The sequence below is a fragment of the Amblyomma americanum genome, chromosome 1, assembly GCF_052857255.1.
Source record: "Amblyomma americanum isolate KBUSLIRL-KWMA chromosome 1, ASM5285725v1, whole genome shotgun sequence".
In the NCBI taxonomy this organism is placed as follows: Eukaryota; Metazoa; Arthropoda; class Arachnida; order Ixodida; family Ixodidae; genus Amblyomma; species Amblyomma americanum.
In genome coordinates, this window is record NC_135497.1 from 64,665,205 (window position 1) to 64,687,605 (window position 22,401).

Genomic DNA, 22,401 nt, shown 5'->3' on the forward strand with positions numbered 1-22,401 from the left:
ACTGTTGTAATAAATGCATATCAACAACGCTCTTTTATTTGCAGTTAGCGTTAGTTGGACACGTTGTAAGCGGTGCCGCGCTGCGCTCTGGCAGTCAGCAGCGTCCGCTGTTTTGGGATGTGTGTACTCGTTGCGTGGAAGAGTGCTCGACGTTTTGTGCATGCTCTCGCGTAGCAGTTTGTGTTTAAAGATTTCCGTGTTGTGTATAGTCGCTTGTGCATTTATCCGGCTCTAACCCGAAAAACGCAGCGAACGGAAATTGAAATGCTGGGAAGATGTTACGGAACAGGGTAGTTTATCGTGCAGGCCATGGCGTGTCCCAACGGCAGCTTCGGGCTGCCGGGGATGTCAGACTGTCACCCTTCGTTATCCTGTGTGGATATAAAAAACGATGTTCGCGTGCCAGATCTCCTAGCATTGGGCACTGTGAAAAACGTGTGTCTGGTTTTCTTTCTTCTCATTCTTCGCTGCTTTCACTCTTGTGCTCCTTTTGAAACAACAAATTTTGGGGATGTGCCCGTGATACGTTGTGCAATGAAATTGAGATTGCCTTCTTGACGATGCAAATTCATTGCCCATTCGTTAGAGAATAAAAGTGCACAGTGACATTGCTGTAGTTGGTGCAACCGCTCTCTTTTACTGCGGTTGGAAGAATGTAGTGTTGTGCGTTTTTATCGTGAACACTTTAAAAAATTTCCCCGCCTCAACCGCTAGCTCATTTGCCGTGAAACTGCACACAGAGCATGCGTATAATGGTAACTTTTGTATCGTAGCAAGTTTCACAACGGTGCTTACTTAGTTGAGCCGTGCATGATGCGAAAACGTAATCGTCTACGTAGAGATCGGCAACCAAAACCCGCAGACGGCGCTTTTTCGCTGAAGGGCGGCAGTGGCGCCATCTGTTTTGGGCAGTGGAAACCGTCACGACAAGGCCACCGAGGCGAGCATTGAAAACAATATTCTTTAAAAGGTAAAGCCTCGTTAAATCTTTTGTTCTGATAGTTTCCGCTTAATTAGTCGAAAATGTTGTAAATGCTTCAGTAGAAGCAGACGAAACGACAGTAACGGCATATTCAAACGGCCCGCGCTCCTTGCAACGCTCTCCTCGACGGCCTTGTCGTGACGGTTTCTACTGCCCAAAACAGATGGCGCCACTGCCGCCCTTCAGCGAAAAAGCGTCGTCTGTGGGTTTTGGTTGCCGATCTTTACGTAGACGATTATGTTTTCGCATCATGCACGGCTCAACTAAGTAAGTACCTTTGTCAAACTTCCTACGATACAAAAGTTACCATAATACGCAAGCTCTGTGTGCAGTTTCATCGCAAATGAGCCAGCGGTTGAGGCGGGGAAGCTGGCGGGAAACTTTTGAAAGTCTTCACGATAAAAACGCACAATACTGTATATTCATGAATTGTGCTTCTTTCACTTTATTACAGGTGTACCTCGCAAAATGAAAAGAACACACGGTGGTTTTGTCGAATTTGACGGACGCACGGCTCCAGCCAGACTTTCAGCACAACTTGCGCATGCACCAGCTTTCGGGCCATGCCGATTACACGGTTCAATACATGGGATCCTGCGAAAATACTCTTGTCGACGAGTGCTTCACGCTCGGGTCTGCTGCGGGTTTGCAGACCCTCTTGAACACGAAACTTCTTGGGTAAGTTCTGTGCACAAACCCCTCCCAGTTGTGTTAGGTAAATACATTTGCATGAGCATTGGGGCTGTTAATTTTTTTGGCTATGCAGTAGACGCTGCGAGCATGTTTTCTCGTGCCTTCGCAGGTCAACCACGCAGGTTTGAATGCTGAAAGCTCACGAAATACTTCGGCTTGGGCTAGTTGGTTCATAGCTCTAGTTGGTGCCAGGACGGTGCGAAAGAAACAAGGACAAGAGAGGCACCAGAACATAACAGAACAGGTGCCAACTAGCAACTGAGGTTTATTCGCCCACACCCTTACATTTTATGATGCACCCGAGCCGTATCACAGTAGCCTATAACAAAAAGAAGTAATGCGAAGAATAAGAAATTTCAACAACAGTCAAAATTCAGAATGTAGGCACCACTTCTAACAGACAGGAAGATGTAATTCAGCACTAGACATCTGATAACAGCTAACCTGTTGGACTCAGTCCCAAGATTATCTGAGCGCAAAACCAAATAGGAACATAATTCATCTCATAACAGAGACGCACACTTGGCCAAGGCAAACGGCGCAAACTTAGTTTTCCTGCTTTAATACATCAGGCGACAATGAATGACCAACAATAACTTGAATAAGATTGGTACACATGAAAATTCAAAACCCTCGAGGAATCATCTCAGCATCAAAGTACTAGAAGAATCGGCTTGTGCACAATTCTCTTTTGGTTGGCTGATAAAGCACATCAAGGAACAACGAACTCTACAAATAAAACTTCGAAACATTAAAACCTAAAGACACCCTTCAAGAAAAGCAACCTCAACGTCACTAATCGAAATGGACAGTTCACTAACACAAACGCTTCCCGTTTTCTTGATATAATATGCCTCAACTACTTTTCGCCAAAATTTGTCTTTTCCGCTTTTCAAAGAAATTGTTTTGTTTAATTCCGGACGAGACTCTCTGTAGGTATTGCAGCGGTCTGCAAAGAAGCTTCCATGTTGGTTGCACACATTCCTCACCTCACCTCAACAGTTTGGAGCCTAGCATACAGTTCACCGTTGAAGAGAAATCAACGGCCGCCTCCCATTTTTAGATATACTCGTTTCCAGACAGTCCTCACGTCTAAATTTCACCATTTACAGAAAACCCACGCACACCGGCCGGTACCTACATTTTAAGTCCGTTCACCATGATTGCCAGAAACGTTCTGTGGTGTTATGGTGGCCATAGTGGTGTCATCGCTCCTCCGACGACAAGAAATGTGTTCCAGAGGAGAAGACCAGATTGCTGAAGATGTGCGTGTACGGCGTGACTTGTCCACATGTGGCTATCCTGTACACGCCATGGACTCCGTACAGTGCCAAATGGAACGTCCTAGGCTGCAAGCTAGTCCCGCTACCCAGAAACGAGCCGCGATTCCCTATGTTCCTGGCATCAGCGAACCTTTGGCGCGCATATTACGGTCCTACGAAGTTAAGACCGCACATGTGCCAGCTCGAAAACTGAGGAGTCAGCTTGTGCACGTCAAAGACAAGCTAAAGAAAGAAAAGTTCCCAGGTGTCGTGTATTCGATACCCTGTGCGGACTGCCCATCTGTGTATATCGGCGAGTCGGGCGACTTTGAACGAAGAATACGGGATCACCAGAGTGACGTCAGAAACCGGCGCGCAGGTCAAAATGCGCTTGCCGAGCACTCGGTTTCCGCCGCACACAACATAGACTGGGCCGAGGCACGTGTGATTGCAAAAGAAAGGGACAGCAAGTCACGGCTCTATCAGGAATCACTGATTATTCAGACGACAGCGCACACGCTCAATCGAAATGACGGGAACTTGCCCCCAATCTACACCAGGTGTCTGGGGTCGCTCATGCGCCGTGTATAAATAAAGGACGAAGCTACGTTATGCCTCATTGTGAACAAGGCTCCCGTGGGGGAGCCGAAACGTCATCCCATCTTTTCTTTTGGTCGGCGCCTTCTTCTTTCGTCATTCCGCAAGTGTTCACTGGCACGCTCATTGAAACATCGACCGGCTTGCCCTATGTAAACGAGACCACAGCTTAAAGGAATCTGGTATGCAACTCGTGACCTGCATTTGGTGAACTGTTTTTGATGTTTAATAGTGCAAATTATGTGTTTAATAGTGATGTTTAATAGTCGTTTATTCTCCGGCTAAGTCACAGTGCAAATCTTTGAGAGCAAATCTTTGAGAGTTGCTAGTTGGTGCCTGTCCCGTTGTGTTCTTGTGCCTCTCGTCCTTGTTCTTTTCGTGTTGTCCTGACATCAACTACAGCTGAAAGCTCACACTTGTAGCTTCACTGCATAGCTCCAGAAAATTGCCCTGAGTGCACACACACTAAACATGCAACCGAAATTTTTATGAAGCTTACTACAATCACTGCCGTAGTGCAGATACCTTGTCGATACTTTCTCAACCTTGTGTGGGCATTTTTCTCCAGGTACAACACGTTGTTCCGGCGGTTTTCCCTCTACCTCAGCTATGTTACCATTCTGGAATATCTGCACAGCCACAATCGTGTCATGTGGTTCCAACACATTACTCAAAACACTGTCACAATACTTAGTGCACCCAGACTTCACCTTGCGCGTCAATGACCTCGATGCCCTACCATATGCCACTCACAATGAAATGGCTGCTTGTGGTTCACCACTGCATGGAGATCTGTTGGCACCAGAGCAGCACGGAAATATTCCACATGAATCACTGTGCAGTACTGCATGTGACATTTGGAAGATTCCAGATGTCTGTCTGGTTCCTAGGACGAAACGAGAAGCTGAAAGCTTCAAGTTTTGCCTATTCTCAGTGCATCGTCAGTGCAAGCTGCATCAGCCAGATCAGCAACCTAGTGCAGCGGAGGTTTTGAGAAACTATGATAGGATTTGGCAGGAGTGGGCACGTGGACTTTGATCAGGCTGTACTATTTGATTGTTGCCGCACATGTGACTGCAGAGATGTGCGCTGTTGGTCAATCCATGACAAGCATTCTGAATGTTGCTTAACTATCTTTTTTATGCACCACTCCAAATAAAGGTTACGCTTCCACGGGCTACGTGTGAACCTGTACATGTTTTTACTGTCTACAAATAAAGCTGCTGGCCTGTGTTTCTGCAATTTATCCAATAGTTGCGCTAAGCTGTTACCTGTACGACATACCGCATGCGACAATATCGATGTATGGGTCCTTTCAAATGGAATGGTAAAAGTTTTTGATTAGTTTGAAGTTAAGTGCAACAGAAACATGAAAAAGCTACGTGATTTAGCTAAGCGGGACTGCTGCAGCATGCAAGTAAATGAGCTGTAACTGTGAACCTTGTATTGGCTACAATTTTCACTGCAACCCACAAGCCAAATATTTACAATCTAAGGTTTCTGCGAATGAGCGACGGTGCCTCATTATTTTTTCAGTGGAGTGGTAGGTTTTATGCCATTCAGGTTGTTTAACGGGACAATGAGGACAAATACAAGTTTGCCTGTATCGATAAGGTACCACATTCTAGTCACAAACAGACACCATCACCAAAAACTGGATTTTTATTAGCTATTGAAGATCAAAAATGAAATACAGGTGTCGTCATCACTGGCCGATTGTGCAAGTAAAATGCGTGCGTCGACACAGATCACAGGGGCTATGCTACATTGCCATCCACTTAAATACGGCAGCAAGCTGTCCTTAGTGATACCGGTAGTTACAACTTGTTCTTCGAATAAAAATTATCCCCCCCCCTCCCCCCAAAAAAAGCCTGTAAATCTGAAACTAATACTGGCTTGAACTGAAAAGTACTTCCAACATTGCATTCCATGTGCTTTATATCATTTAGCCACTTATTAGAATGCCAGTTTTATGATGGGCGTTGCCTAGCAAAAAGCAATCTGCGTATTGCAGAGTTCGTAGAAAATGCAATTTATTAAAAGTAATCAATTACTTGTGACACATTATGTGAAACTCTGCTCTGCTTCACCAAACGTCCATAATTTGCAAGCACACATGGATCGGACTACAAGAGAGCTACCAATTGCACAAGGGTGGATCTGCATGCGTGAGGAAACCCTGTTGCTGGACAACCGTGAATTAATTTGCATACCTGGTGGCAATGTTTCAAGAAGCACATGTTTTCAAGAAAAAAAAAGTGATGCGGCGATGATGTTTCTTATTGGTTTTCGGTGGAAATGGTATAAACGTGTATGGTCAGTAATAGAAGGCCAGTTCAAGATCGGCATTGCTGGTGTCTGCTTGATTCATCCTTATTTCATGCCATTTTATAACTGAATAAAATTAACTTGCCCGACCTCCCGCCCTTATTATTTTGCACCAGCCTAAAAAGAAAACCTGCAGCTTTATAGCACTACAACAGTAAAACAAGCCTGCAGTTAAGCCTGTGCAATACTAGAAGACCAAAGTTCTCTGTGCATAAATAGCTTCCGTAATAGAACACCCCACTAGTGCTGTGTTTTCCACTTTCCACTGATTGAAAAGCTGCTACACTGCATATTTCCTCTAGGTAGACAACACAGCTGGAACGTGACCACATGCATTGGCTCAACAACATGCCGTAAAAAAAAAAATGCCTGTAAATTTGAGTGACCACGTATGCAACTGCATTATGATGCTAGATGCATAATGTCATTCCGAGACTAATTTGCAAGTGAATAGATTGTACAAAGGCACAGATAAGCTCGTAGGCATTGCATCAGCTTCATTTGACAAAGCAACGTTGCAAGGTAAATTTTCTGTGATGCTAGTATAGTCTAAAGTAAATTTTGCTGCCAATGACTGGAAGCTGATATGTCTGTGCCAAGAATGGATGAAAAGCATGCCGTCACGTGCAATGTACAAGATCGTCCTATACTGAAAGCTGCGAATGTGGTAAAAACAACGGCCAGGCTAATAAGAAAACAATCACACAACCGAGATGTAACTCTCTTTATTTACGAAAACAGTTGGGTATATTGCACAAAATGAAATCAAAGCACTGTCCTTTCATATAAAAACTAGATACGAACAGCAAAATGCAAGGAAAGTAAAAAAAAAAGTGGTGGTCCTAAAAAACGAGTAATTGATGCTCGTGTTTTTCTACTGCTCTTTGGCTAAGCAAAAAAATACATCTTCAAGTGATGTAATACCCACAATGGAAGTTTTACTGACTAGAGTTTACTATCCTTCAGTAAACTAATTTCACAGCCAGTCTACAACCTTGTATTTCTGTAAAACTCTGTAAGTTGAACCCAGATATATCGAATTCGAAGGGTATAGTGAAATAAATCAAAATATTAAAAATGGCAACAGATAAGCTTATTTCTAACCTAGAAGTGAGAATGCATTGCACCCATGCTAGTGAAGTGCTTCCTGCAGCGACGTTCGCTAGATGTTGCTAGGCCCAACCTGCTTCACATCAAAGTTAATGTGGACGGTAATTTGGAACTAGCAACTGTCTGCCATTAGATGTTTAATCGTGTTACCAGTACACGTCAAACAATGAACTCATTAAAATTAAGGCACAGTTGGTCTCTGCAATCCCTTCGGCAGTGAAGCACGCATGCGAGGGCCAATGCAAGGCTTTAGCTAGGTTGGCTTCACTGCATGACAGCAATGTACCGCGGAAAATGAGTACATGAGACTGAAGGCCACCTTCAAGCACCTCCAATGTTCACCTCGTCACGAAATTTCGCGGCGCTAGCAGTAACAGCAATCACACAGCCACAAGGCCGCACAGCTGATCAGTCTCCACATGTGAAGACATTATCAACACGTGTGGGTAACTCCGTAACTCGAGACACCTGTCCCGATCTCACCCTCACCTGCAACATAAGACGCACAGATTGACTGGGTCAACACTAAGGACACCCTTGGCAGTGACCACTGCATTATCAACACTATCATTTACACTCACCCCTTACACTGCTCCATAGCGCAAGCCCACCTGCTAGACTGGACGGCTTTCCGGCAATCCCTGCCCCCGTACAGTCTGTTCCAAAACGACTGTTCTTCCTGGGCCCACACCCTTCTCCGAACGCTACACAAACACGAGAAGAAAATACAACTCACAGATAAGGTGACGGATGTGGACAACCATCTCCTTCATCTTTGGGAAGCGCGGCGCAGCCTCACTAAGAGGTGGCGCCGTCGGAAACATAACAGGAAACTCCGCTTGCGGATTCACGACCTCACCCAGAAGGCGACCGAGTATGCTGCCCAGCTCGCCGATTCCAACTGGGTGGATCGCTGTAACTCTGTTGCTAGACAAATGTCTAGTCGCAACACTTGGAGGCTATTCCGCAGCCTCAAAGATCCAACTCAGACCCGCGCAGAAACACAGAAACATCTGCAACGAGCGATACATAATTTCAAATGTAATACGGACCAACTTGCACAGACTTTACGGGATCAGTATCTGTGTCAAGTCCAAGACCCCTGTGGACAGGACTATCTCTATGCAGGCAGAGATAATCCGGATCTGGATCGTCCGTTCCAGCTCCACGATCTGCAGGCAGCTCTTACTAAAATGAGACGGGGTACCGCGCCGGGCAGGGACAAGGTTACGGTCAAGCTTTTGGCCAACCTTCCTGAGCCGGCGTATGAGGCCCTGCTAGAATACATCAACGCAATCTGGAAAAACTATACACCCCTCCCCCTAGAATGGAAAACGGCTCTTGTCACCTTCATCCCAAAGGCAGGCAAGCCCATCAATACCGATCATCTCCGACCTATCTCTTTAACGTCTTGTGTGGGCAAGCTTATGGAGGCCATGGTTCGAGATCGCCTCTCTCACTATCTGGAGGCCCTTAACACTTTCACAGACACGATGTTTGGATTCCAGCCTCACAAGTCGGCACAAGACATTTTGCTTCGAGGCGCACCTCACTAATCGATACACGCGTCTTGCCCAGACCGTGTCCAGTCGTCACCTCCTGGGCCGGCTACATATACAACATGATTATCACATTGAGGAAAGGGTACGAGTGCCAGAACTATGGAGAGGCGCCCTCCGTGTTGACCCCTTCCTACCCAAATGGATGGCGCAAGGCGCGGGCGAATGGCCTGCACTGCCATTATGGCTCCAAACACAGCGTTTTCTATGAAGACGTTGCGGGCCCACATCATTCCAGGGGAGGATGGTACACGGCCGTAGTCGTTCATGAGGGAAGACAGGTGAACGGCCTCACTTTTAAGGTGCTTAGCACAACCCACGCGGAGGAGGTAGCAATCGCCCTAGCCGCCTCCCGCGCTCAATCTAAATTCATCATACCTGACTCGCGAGGGGCTTGCCAGAATTATGAACTGGGCTGGATAACGCCAACAGCGCAACAAATACTTCGGAGAGCAGCTCGGGATCAGGATCCCATGACCCGATTTCTCATTTGGACTCCAGGCCACCAGGGCCTACCAGGAAATGAGGCCGCCAACTCGGTCGCCCGCGCACTCACTAACCAGGTCCCCGACGTAGACCCTACCGATCTGGACCAGGACACCTATCCTCTGTTAACTTTCAAAGATATCTCCGCTTATTACCGGGACTCGCACCGTCAATACCCAGCTCCTCTCAAGGGGCTAGGGAAAGCGGACGAGAGAATACTGCTTAGACTTTTTACTAACACTCTACTGTGCCCGGCAGTGTTCAAACATTTTAAAACTTTCGAAAGCGCTGCTACGGGGGACACCAAGAGAAAGAAGACGAAGGACAAGCGCTATGTATACTTGAACCGCACCGTAAGGAAAGGGATAAAGGACGGAGTGAAAGAAGAAAGGCAGAAAGAGGTGCCGTAGTGGAGGGCTCTGCAATAATTTTGACCACCTGGGGATCTTTAACGTACACTGACATCGCAAAGCACACAGGCGCCTTAGCGTTTTGCCTCCATAAAAACGCAGCCGCTGCGGTCGGGTTCGAACCCGGGAACTTCGGATCAGTAGCCGAGCGCCGCCCCAACACACAAACCAGTTTTTGTCGCCGCTTGCGAGCCTGTAGCATGTATGCCATCTTGACGCTCATGTAAGCTGTAAGCAATCTGACGATTCTAGACAGTGAAGCAACACATATCTGGCCATGAAATTTTTGATTTACAACTGAAGGCCCCATTTCAACAAGCAGCAAACCAGAATTGGCTCCCTTCTGGGACCAGCAGACCCCAGCTCAAAATCAGAAGGCTTCCTCCTGGGACCAACAGATCCAAGCAAAACACCATTGGGTGCCCTAGCTACAGTGATCATTTCAACCAGCAGCAAACCAGATCTATGGCTTCCTTCTGGGACCAGATGAAACCATTAGAAAGCAGAATCCTATTAACAAATTTTCACCTTGGGAGAACTTTTGCAGAATTTGATCTACAACACACAAGGTTTCAGTGTTTTCCATTTCTTCTCACTATCCTCATACCCTTAAGCAAGAACTGAATCCTTGTGAGGCAATAAAAACGTACACCTGATGCTGTCAGCGCAACAGAATGCTCGATCAGAACAACCAATTTTTGGTACATCACCAACTGACTGTAGAATCTCTGCCGCAGCTTCGGCGTGCAAGAGCGTTCGGCTGAAGACAAGTTTGTTTTCCGGGACGTTGACAAGATCGTAAAATGGGACTGACGAATGTAAAAGGCCCCCAACTCATTAGTTGCCTCAGCTGGAAGTTTTTTGGGTATGTTGCTTTTATCACAGAGACATGCTGTTCTGCTGGGACTCAGGAAGTCTTTTTTTCGAGTGGTGGGCAGGTCTTCCGAGTTTTTTAGTTGCTTGTCTGTTTATTCCATCTTTTATTTAAATGTTTAATTATTTTATTTCGTTTTTGTTAATATTACCATATTTCGCTGTTGAAAAGTATATTTGTAATGCATATAAAACCTGAATTGAAATGGGCAACTTTACATATATATAAAAATGTACAGATGAGGAGTGATCGACTGCATTAAAAAAGTTTGTTCATACTTTTTCAGTGCTAGTAATCGTGCTCATGAACAGAGCTCAGTCAATTAACCATTTCTGCTGGGACATGATTGGTTTAGGTTACTGGTATTAAACGTTTCAAGGCTGGGTATGAAGCGAACGAGCTCAGGCTCACTGTGCTTTACATTTATAACGTCCTCAAATTGAAGTGTTTGTCAGAAATCTGATCTGAGTGCAAGTTGGAGACTTGGGGGAGGGGGGGGGGGGGGGGGGGGGGGGGGGCGCTGCCCCCTCTGGAGAAATGCTGGGGGGCAACCGCCCCCCCCCCCCCCCCACCCCCCTTTCCTGTTCCGGAGTCCCTGGAGCTTCTGCAGGCTTCACAATGAGTTGTCAAAACACCCTTCTTAGCCACATAGCCTGCAATGTAATATATCAGCCGCGCATCGCTGTGTCACTCAGCATGGCTGTGATGGCCTACAGCCACTTCCACATTTTCCGCAGCCACTTGTGCTGTTGAAGGCATATCGCCCTCGCATAAAAAAACGCTGCTATAGTCACTCCAATACAGGCGACAAAACGAACTGAACTGACTAAAACTGCAACGACGTGTGCAAGGCCGACGCGGCTGAGCTTACCGCGCCGCTAGCTGCAGCGCCGCATTCCCCCTGGCGGCATCGGTGCGCAGAGGGGTCACGCGTGGCCGAGGGAAAGCGCCGCGATCTTCACACCTCCCCAGTCTAGCCTACCCTAGTTTAGCGAGCTCGAGTGGCGGCCCAGACCAATGGGGTCCCTGAATAAGGGACTCCACCTAGTACTGTAAGCGGAGTGGCCCACTAGGAATTGCTCCCCACGCAACCTCTCTGCAATTTTCAAATGAATGCTTTCACCTCCACCACCACGTGTGATAAGTGTTCAGAGAGCACCATTAGCAGGGGCACGGCGCGCCGTTTGATATATCGAATATTCCGCTGAACGCAAGTTTGATCAACATGAACAATAGTGCTATATTTTTGCATGAGGCTTTCAAGGGGGTGTTCTGATTGTTCAATACACTGTATTTACTTGCGTAATTTGCCCACATTTTTTTCTCTTTAAATTAAGGCTTCAAACAGGGGGTCCGCAAATTACGCGAAAATTTTCTTGACACGTCCTAAAAAACTTTAGAAAGGTCATAATGGGCAATGTATACCGTATTTTGCCACCTATACGCTGCAGACCCCCTAACTCGCCCCCCTCACTGGCCAAAAAAAAAAAAATGTTTTTTGACTCCATATCAAAGACGCATACTCCTCCCGCTCCGCCCATGTTACGCAGTTCCCCGCGGGATGGCATGACAGCGCTTGCGCAGCTCAAAGCAATAAACATGCAACGATACAATGGTGAAGCTAGCAATTGAAGGCAAAGCAGATAACAGGCAATAAAACGGCGCCCTCGCGTGGGGCCCGGCCGACTATAGCAGCAAGTCGAACATCAAATGGCTCGATAGTTTCGGATTCGGGCGGGTGCGCGCGCAACTGTTCGTCCAGGAAAGCGACCGCCAGCGCGAGCGAGCCGGGTAAACAGCGCACAATCCGTGCCCTCGTCACTTGCACCTTTCACAACCGCACATGGCGACGCGGCTGCGCTGATCTTCCCAAGCCTGCCTTGAGCGCACCCACGTACATGCCGGTGGTCTGGTGCAGCAAAGAGCGCAAAATATGCCAGTAAAAGTTAATCCGGGTAAAAAGTTAGGGGTGCGCAAATACAGGACGCAATATTTCGATATATCTGGGCTCGACTGTACAACCACGAGTTTTTAAGAATGAGTCATGAGACCTTGGTATTTTGCCCAGCCTAAAAAGGAAAGCTGCAGCCTCTGGATCCAGAGCAAAAATCCAACAAATGCTGCAAATGTGCCTATGTCCCCACATGTTGGGCTAGCAGGTCTAGCAGGAATGACAGAGTTCATAGTATGCCAAAATGACATGTACAACTATGTTTTCTATATTACTAAGTGTTCTACCTAGCCTTTAGTTCAATACCACTTTGTCCAGACATATTCAAACTGCAAGCGAACATGATGACAATAATAAAAACAGAAGACATAAGTGCCTATAGCCTCTTACTGCTCCTCCATTTCGTAGGCACACGAACATGCAAACAAATGGCTCGGACTATAGTGTTCAGGAATACACACATGTGGCATATGGTGAACACATAATTAAGATGGTAGGTACTAACAATGCAGCCAAAAGTGCAACAAGCCAAAGCAATAACCGCTGTTGCTGAGCTTGTTTCACATTATGCTACCAATAACAGCGGGCACTAACACATTCAATGCTAACAGACCACAGCGTCACTGCCACAAATACTGCACTTTAATGTAACCACAAGTGCAACAGTTCAAATCTGGGAGCATTCCAAACAGGAGTCAAGACGATTGCCATTACACAGGAACCACAGCAATGACTTGATTAGTAACAAGTGAATTCAACCGTGTTAATATTATGCAGTACAGCTCATATAAAAACAGAACCAGTAGTATGTATGCATATGAAGCAGTGCATGGCTTGAGATTGTACAGGCATTTCAAAACCTGCAATGTATGCCAAAACTCACACTGCAACTGCAAATGTGCCTGTTCCTCTGGAAAAATATATCACAGCAAGTTTATTGTTACTTATGCATTCCACAGACAAGAACTGCATGGGCAAAACTAAAAGCTGCACAACGATAGTTGCACTTATGGCACTAACAAAAAAAAAGAAAAGAAAAAGCAGGTGCACTTTGAGTTTAGCTTAAGGCTGGCTAATGCTGCTACTCCTCACATATCTAATGAAAACCTTCATTTATACCATTTGCCACAGACAATGTGTTGGGAGTAGTGCATAAAACAGGATATCGAGCAACTGTTTCATTTGACACAGCCCGTGCATACTGACGAACCACTCAGAATGCATGAAGTTGGGAATGCACAAGATTAGTGTGACACAGCAGTGGCATGTTAAGTCAAACCAAGCTAAAAAACAAACACGAAAACATGCAAGAGCTTGATGCAGCACAATTTTTTTTTTCTCCTCTAGCCACTGTACAAAAAGAAGGCACACTTCAGTGACACTCGACTAAGACGATCACACGACGGCCGGCTTACAGGTGCTGCCAGATGGCTTAAAGGTTCTTTAAATCCTTGTTAGAGCGACTTTTGGTTGCCCGTGTTGACCGACGCACTTGTCCACTTGAGTCAGCAGTTTTGCCCTGAAATTAGTACCCACAGTATGACTCCTCCACTAACATAAAACACCATCTTTGCACAGACCACTGATGTTGCGAAAAACTTTTTGCTCTTAAGTGAGGGAAGACAAGTCTTTGGAACTGAAAAATGGCGAAGAAATCAATTTTTTGGAAATACCCTTTTCGAAATCTGCAGCCCACATTCTAGCTACCTATAAAGTTTTGAATTTGTTTGATGAAGTATTAGCTCTAATTTAATTTATAACTGCAATTTATACCTTATCTCTGTTAATTTTTCCATATTTCCTCAAACACAAATTTTTGACTGTTTGCAAGTTTACAAGAAGACTATCTCAGCATCTGGAGCAGATATGGCAATAACTTTTGTTGCAGCATGCAGCTAAACTAATAATGCATGCAATGTTTTGAACAGATTTTTCATGAAATTTTTACTGTGAACTCTAATTTAGACTGCTCAATAAACAGTCCTGTCAACACACTGAACTTCAATGTGCTAAAAAATAACGAATATTGGTTTCTTGTAAACATAGCGCAAAAAGGACAAGGACAACACAACAGACGGGTCTGGTGCTAACTTTATACTTTATTTCAGAAGTCATGCGAGGCTTATATAGGAACCGAGAAACCACAATCGGTGAGTGAGCATGCGCATAAAATGAAACCCACAGTCAAGATGTACTGCACTTGGAAGAACAGAAACAGGTACTGGGGAAGCATAAAAAAGGAGGGGAAAGACCAGAAAGATTCATAAGTAGTCACTGTTGCATTGCAGAATTAAAAGGTCCAGAAAAGGATAAACGGAAAAATATAAACACCAACAATTAACACAGTACGCTCTCCAATCTATTATGGTTGCCCGGTTCCTATATAACCGTTCTGCGGCTTCTTCCGAAATAAAGCTGAAAGTTAGCACTAGTCTAGGCTGTCATGTCGTCCTTGTCTTTTTCGTGCAGTGCTTACAAAAAACTCAAACCAACCACCCCAAGCCAAGCATTTGTTGCAACTAATGGTGGCTTGATCTGAAAAGCACCCCAAACATTGCATTCCTTGTACTTTACATTATCTAGCCACATATTAATACCAGTTTTTATGATGTGTTTTTTTAATTGTCTAAGAATTGTATGTAAATGTGTAATATTTTGAGACATAACTGACATAGTGAAAAAAATGATTAGATATTTGAAATCAGCCTAAGAAACTGAATATGACAGTGCAGTTTCATTACAATTGGCCTGAAAATAATAAAAATAGCTTTAAAACCCCCGTTAAAGGATGGGTCAGCTGCCCCACAAGCTGCAGAGATATCTGTACTTGTGAATGCAAGACTGCAATCTATAGTATGTATAAATATGCTGACTGCCTTGATGATGATGAGCAATAACTGCGCACCTTTAAGAGCATTGGCAAAAACTATGGTCACGAAATTCGGATGCAGATGTTTCAAACGGTTATATAAAAAAATTCTCAGTGATATCTGCATAAGTGAGCAGATGCAATCCCTTGCTACCCCTCTTTTTTAAAATAAAAGCATGCAAACATGTGACAAAAACCAGTCTTCAGTAACACACATATATTCCAGAACATCTAGTCGTAAAAACTTATAGACTGTCTAGAATACTATCAAGTCTAAAAAACAAGTGCGTAACTGTAAAGAGTGCTGACGGAAATGCTGTCAATGTAGTGATGGTGAAACAATCTAGAATGTTCAATGTAGCTAGAAACAAAGCAAAAAACAGAAAATCAGACTTCTCACAGCTACATAAGGATAAGACCACAGAGGAAATTATTCAGCAATTCTTTTTTAAGTTTGCATTCCATTTTGTTTCAGACTATCTGTGGCCAACATACGGCTTTGAAAAAAAAAAAACTAACCCTCAATTAACGACATCTAATTACTAGATGTTATTGATGAGCCTAAGGCAACAGGTCTTAAAGGAATAATATCAAGAGTACGTCTTAAAGCCAGTAGGGTGCCATAACATTCCCGCAGTAAATATGCTTGTGTGTATATTCATTGTTTTCATTAGGATAACTGAGGGCCATGAGCCACACAAGGCACGAGAGGATTTAAAAGTGTCAGTATAGAACTCAGCACACTGATATTATGCCTGCAAGGACAAAAAGTGCTGTTTAATGACAATCGAGAGACCCTGTTTGCCCACCTCAAGAAATGATGCATCACAGAAAACAGGATGGTTTCCCAGGGAGCAATTATGTCATTAAACAAAGTAATTTGAATGTTGGAAAGTGATATCTACAGCTCATTTTCGCTCTCAGCGCAACACGAACGGGACACAAGACGAAGGACTAGCACAAACAGGCGCTGACTATCAACTGGTTTTTTTATTGAAGAACGAAAAGCGTATAAATACAAACAGTGAACTACTTATCAATCAACAAAAGTTATCTTGAAGGCACGTGGGAGGTCAGATAGCTCAATTCCCTCTCGGATAACGTTATGGAAGGGCTGCTGATACATTTTGCGCCGTTGTGGTAAATATAAATATCTTGTGTCCCGTTCGTGTTGCACTGAGAGCGAAAATGAACACTTACCAACTCGCCCAAATTTCCGCCTTGCTGAACGTTGTATCTACAGCTGTGCAACAAGTGTCGCGATTCAGAGCGGGAATGCAGTAAAAGCTCGCTAATTTGAAAATCCAGATCATTCGAACTGCCAGCAAGGTCCCAGCCAACGCCCATGTAAGTCAATGGTGTCACATGCTCACTAACTCAGACGCTACAGGTCTTGCACCGGTTAATTCGAACAAGCTCCCAAACGGAAGCCACATCCAGGTATGAATGGCGCAGCAAACGATAGTCCAAATAGCCCGACCCAAACCTGAATACCATGCTGAAGAGTTGCTCGCGCACCTCTGACATATACGCAACAGCAGGCGTGATGACGAACGGAAAGCCCCGTCTCCAGGAAGTCACACCACATAGTTTCGGTTTCGCTTTTCTGAGCTTCGTGCCAGCCCGCATCAGCCAGTCAACCGAGCCCAGCTGTGCTGATTGGTGCGTCTCGCTAGTATTTTTCTATAGCCCCTTTTTATTCCTGCCTCTAGGGTGCCGCTGAGCTTTTCTCTCCATGCGGTCCTTCTGGTGCGCTAGAACTTTGCAGTCACTGTGTGCCGTTTACAGTTCACGCGGAGAAGCCTCCTCACACGCGATGCTGCTGCTTGTGAAATATGAGACGCAGTAGCGGTAGAGCTCCACCACTGAAAGTAGTCATCATTCGCCATTCTCCTCTTGAAAGCTAGCAACCATAGCTCAGTCTTTTACTAAATAAATTTATCATGATGTAAACAGATCTTGTTAAATTTTTCAGGGTAATTCGATTATTCGAACATTTTTCCCAGTACTCTGAAGTACGAATTAACAAGCTTTTACTGCAGTTGCATTAATAACGGTCATCTTGACAATAGTTGTCCACTATTTGTGTTGCACAAAAACTTGTTGCATGGATGTTCAGTCTGAGATAGTATGTTTACTTTTCAGATAGTACCACAGCACACAACAGCCCAAGGCGAGCTGGTGATGGCAGCAAAGTTATTTTCCTTGGAGGAGATATTAGTTCGAAAGCACTAGTATGCTCACCAACCCCGAGCAAGCCCATCTCTTGCCAAAATGTTTGTTCCAACAGTGACGTCATGTTAAGTTATAAAATTGGAGGGGACACTTAGGCTCCGCCTTAAGGACTGTGGGGCTCTACGGCCTCTTTTTAGCCATTTAAACTGCACGCGCTCTCTTCCAGTCATCTAGGTGTGTGCACACAGTAATGACTTCTAAAGTTAGCCCAGGCCATTTCCAAAATTTGTCCGGGCCACTGCCAAAACAAAAGCAAGTGCTTTCGCACTATAATAGGTTTAACCAAATTAAGACCCTAACAATTTCGAACTAATATTGTAGCCAGACGTGCTGACGACCCAGCAACACAAAACCATGAGCAAACCAGGCTAAACACATGCTTTCGCACATCTACTCGGTTTAACTACGTTAAAACTCTTCAGCCACTTTTTGTTCCTAATTACTATAGGCAGCTCATTCATGCAGGGGTGACAAACATTTGAGGCAGCGTTCTAGGGCGTGTGTTTGTTTCTCAGCTCGCTGTACTATGCAAGGCATTTCAGGCACATTGTAGCTGCTAATGAGAATAATGAACCACCAACTGTATTTCGCTTGAGTTCGTATTAAATTACTTACACCAAAAATAAACAAACTTCTAGGATATCACAAACATTTAGTATTACCTAGTTCTTACGGAAGGGTGGGGGGGATAATGTAATTTAAGAATTCCAATAGCACAACCAGCAGCAAACAGTATTTGCTGATCACTTCTACCTACCAAAAGCTTGCAATTCTTAGAAAGGCTGTGCTGGTGGACAACAGTGCTGCCTTTCTAAGAATGATAAATGCCAACCAACTCGCCCAGCAACACACCTTGCTCTATTAAAACTAGTCTTTGTTGAAATGAGACTTTTAATATACTATAGCCCCACGTAAAGTGCAAAGGCAATGTTATTTTAGCACATCTGTTCCCAAATGGATTGCAGTGTGCAAGCTTATCAACCTAAAGTTATCAAAAAACATTAACAAATTTCCTGGTTTCTTACAGTAGCGCGGGTACGATGCTTGACAGACGAACGCGACACCTTCGTTGAAGTCGAGTGGGATTTTGAGCAAATTTCTTCACCATGGACACCTGGATTTGGAGAATACCTGAAATGGTTTCATAATTTTTCTGTCACCCACCAATCAGCATGTCAAGTGGGGAAGAGTAACTGTTGGAAGGGACTGAAAATACTTTTTTTTATGGCAAACAGTGTTTGTACACAATTGCTGCTGACAAGAGTTCACGAAAACCAGTACTTAAATACAACTTTAGGTCGCAGCCTTTAATGCAGTTGCCTAGTGACCCAAAAAAATGAGCAACACAAAGCATAAAAAAAGGCACATTGCAGCTAGCCTCATATAACTTGACAAGAATGCAAACCCCTATAAGACTCAGCAGGCAGACATGATATGTACAAATAATATACACTAGTTCAATACAAATAAAAACTAATCATCTGGTCTTGCACAAGCCACATGCTCAGGAAAAAAGAACAAGATTACATTGGCAAACTGCAACATACACGACATATAACAGTACCGCCACTGCCATGATCGAACCCGCATCTTTCGGGTCAATAGCCAAGCACCATAACCACTGAGACACCACGGCGGCTCATTACCCTAGCTAGATCCACGCATTTAACAGACGTAACAATGTTCCTGATGCTGTGCACTAGACAGCTGAAAAAACTAATTGTTCATAATAAAGCACTTCTGTCATGTATACCCCAAGGTCACATATTTCATTAAATAAATTAGAGATAAATTGCCCTAGTGTTTCTGTAAGAAGACATCTTTGTCTATGCACATGGACTGTGTACAGGTATGAAAATTCAGTTGAAAAAATTTAGGGCAAACTTAATTCCATGCCGTGTTGCAAATGCAGTAGCATTTAAGTCTAAAGTCTGCTCATCCTGTTTCTCCTCTTCCGTCATCGCTGCTCACCACATACACTGAGCCTGTGCAGCAGCCAACACACTCTCTTCAGCGACACACTTCTGCGGTCGCCCTCTCCGCTTGTGGGGACCTTTCACTACGGTAGACACATGCAACGGTCATTCTGGCTCCATTCCAACCCGATGCACAGAGCTGTCTAGACGTCTGCACACAGCCAAGCGCTCCTGCCAACTGAGGCCGAGCCCGTCACCGCGCTTGGCCATGTCACGTGACCAACGCACCTGCCAACTCAGCCAGAAAGGAACAAACAAATATAAGTGAAAAATGATGAAAGGAACAGCCTGAGTACAAGGTCGTCATACATGAAAAGCACTGAAGTATCAAGATCAGGGAGCTGATGGCTTTTAGTCAAATGCAATTGTTTATTGTTTAGAACACCATTTTTTTTTTTACCTCCAGCACCATTTCATCGTCAGGCATGAGCACCTTGTGCTCAGGTTGTTCTTGTACCATCTTTCACTTTTATTTGTTTTTTCCCCAGCATCTACACTTTACTTTCTTGAGTAATGTGTGATGTCCCTAGCAAGTTTCTTTTGAATCAAAATTTTAGCTGTTAGTTTGCAATTTGTCATGATCACCCCATCTTCCTCGGCACCTGCTTTTTTTTTTCTCACCAGCACAACTTCGTAACCTACAAAGGTACAAAATCTTCGCTCTCTGCTATAGTCACTAGCAGCTTTGGTCTCGTTACTACAATATTTCAATAAAATGAATGACCCTAGGCAGTCCAGTAAGATTCGTTGTACTGAAATTTCACTTCATTATGGGCTGAATGTACTGGCAGGAAAGGGCACATTAGGTTATGATAGCATAGCATGGCGAGTGTAGTGTCAAGGCTTACACAGTGCCATTATATGCAACCCAGGAAACAGCAGACATTTTTAGAGCATTTCAAAGTAGAGACTTTCATTAAGAATAATGACATACACGTTGTTGTCTATGTCCAGGTTGTCGCCAGTGCCCATGAGTGGTGGAGGTCGTTGACCACGTGCTGGCAGGAGCGGTGGAGGTTCTGGGTCACTCTCCACATCCATCCAAGCTGAAACATTGGAGAAAATATAGCTCATCATGTTGCCTGCCACTTTCTTACCTAGCCCAGAATTATACCTACTGATGCAATGTGACAACTTTCTTCTGCTCAGGATTACAAGCATTCATACAAAATGATGGACTTATTTCCTTTTTTGTGATGGTGGATTGCATACCATACAATAAAGCAATGATTAATACCCCCACTTTCACTGCTAATTAAAACTGCACAATTCAGTCGTGTGCCGAAACAAGTGGCAATACAGTAGGCACCCATGGATAACAGAAGCAATACCATCAATGTGTATGTTATAACTCACTCCAAGGACAAGAAGTATGACACAAAGTTAGCAATGTGAAAACATTCAAGAAAAGGTAGTTTAGTGCCTGCAGTGGTGGGAATGGCCAAGAGCACTTTGGAGCACTCCTCGCATGCCTCCCTCCTTCTTTTCTCCCCACCAAGTACTTAAAAGACGCAAGCCAGTAGGCCCCTGCCACCCCTGAGGAAGGAGCTGACCCGGTGCCGAAATGTCGAGATTTTTTAATTAAAATGTTTTGGTTGGAGATGTCTCGCAGTTTACTATAGGTTATCAAACCCAACCAGACAGACAATTCTGCTGAAATGTTTAGTTTTCTGCATTTATATAGGCCTTTCTAGTCCTATCAAGTCATCTTTTTAGAAACAGGCTTGGTACTTGATGACGAAAATGAGTGCCAATAAAAAAAAATAATTCTTACTTTCCAAAGGTACAGTAGCGAGTAAAAAAAGATTAGCACTAGTGATGTGTCACTGCAGTGCAGATAGCAACGCGGTTATGAACACGTTGATGACAAAAGTGCCAGGCGTGGTCACAAAGCACGGTGCCATGCCAGCCATGACATCATTGTGCAAATCTTTTTTACTCGCAACTGTGCATTCTGCCTATGAGGTTAATCTTGAGCACCTAAGCACCTAAATCTCAGTGCAGGACAGTTCTTATATCCTGTATACATGTGCTGCTGTCTCCGTGATTGAAATTGAACCTGCAAGCTCGTTTTTAGTGTCAGAAAACGCTGGCTACTGAGCCACCCGGCAAGAGTAACTGGACTAAATAAGTCCACTTACAGTGCAACATTGATAATGAGGTTGATTATTAGACAGGTATCAGCCTTTGGGCAATGCAGTTCACGTCAAGGTTATCTGTGGCATTGTAGCTCATCTTGAAAATCCTGCAAGCATTCCACTACACAGTAGAAACTTCCTGTTCCCAAAGCTCTATCTTTTGCTGGCACTAAAAAACTCGGACAATTACACTTAGCAGTTCTCCAAATTCTTCACCATGCAAACAGTCACGCAACAGTGCTTATAAATTTATTTTTACAATGAAATTCTGGCAAAACACTCGAATTTGCTTTTGAAACTCTCATGCTACATTGCAAACAATGCAGCACTGCGTGCATCGATTTTGTAAAAACCGCCAAAAAGTGCTGATACGAAATAAAAATATCCAAAGCATCTAAAGCAGCTTCAATCAATGGAGGCGTGATCCCGTCTGTTGTTGAATTACCTGTGACATGCACTGTACTTCAGACCACACCAACTCATGCATTAAGAGCTAATAATCGTGTGATGGAAGTGAGATTTCACCTTGCAGTACAGCTATTGACATGAATAATGTCTGGTCTACAGGTAACATCTTGCAGGCACTTGCTTGCAGTTAAATAAATCCATCTAAAACCTTTCCATTCTTAACATGCTGAATGTCTCACCATGGCAGTGTAATGTAGCACACAGAACCTAATTGTGATTTATTAAAAGCATGCAAGCACTAGCTCCAGTCACCTGCTAAACATATGTCAACAGTCATGTGCCACTAAATCAGCCAAATGCGTGGCATGTAGGCTCAGCACCTGTTTGCAGAAAACTGCACCCACACAGCTAAAAAGCATAGATATAGTGACATGGGCAGGATCAGCTACAATTATAGAATGCTTTCAATCTCCGTTTCCCTACGCTGTGCGGCGTATTTCGGAGCAATTTTTCATCAAAGGGA

At 44.3% G+C, this 22,401-nt stretch overlaps 1 protein-coding gene and 1 pseudogene across 3 annotated transcripts in view; one reads left to right on the top strand and one right to left on the bottom strand.

Moving 5' to 3' along the window:
* The first annotated feature begins 78 nt into the window (after window positions 1-78).
* LOC144112907 (protein O-mannose kinase-like) lies at window positions 79-20,424 on the top strand (annotated as a pseudogene). The gene is made up of 3 exons (XR_013310539.1): window positions 79-435; window positions 1,437-1,660; window positions 20,287-20,424. The product of XR_013310539.1 is annotated as a protein O-mannose kinase-like (transcript).
* LOC144112906 (receptor expression-enhancing protein 1-like) overlaps window positions 12,873-22,401 on the bottom strand; it is a 35,769-nt gene continuing 26,240 nt past the window's right edge. For both annotated transcript variants that reach the window (XM_077645724.1, XM_077645723.1), the window contains exons 7-9: window positions 20,267-20,378; window positions 18,382-18,487; window positions 12,873-13,771 (exon numbers count right to left, since the gene is read on the bottom strand). In XM_077645724.1, the coding sequence (XP_077501850.1) occupies window positions 13,685-13,771; window positions 18,382-18,487; window positions 20,267-20,378 (305 nt within the window). In that variant the 3' untranslated portion in view covers window positions 12,873-13,684. The remainder of the gene's footprint in view (window positions 13,772-18,381; window positions 18,488-20,266; window positions 20,379-22,401) is intronic.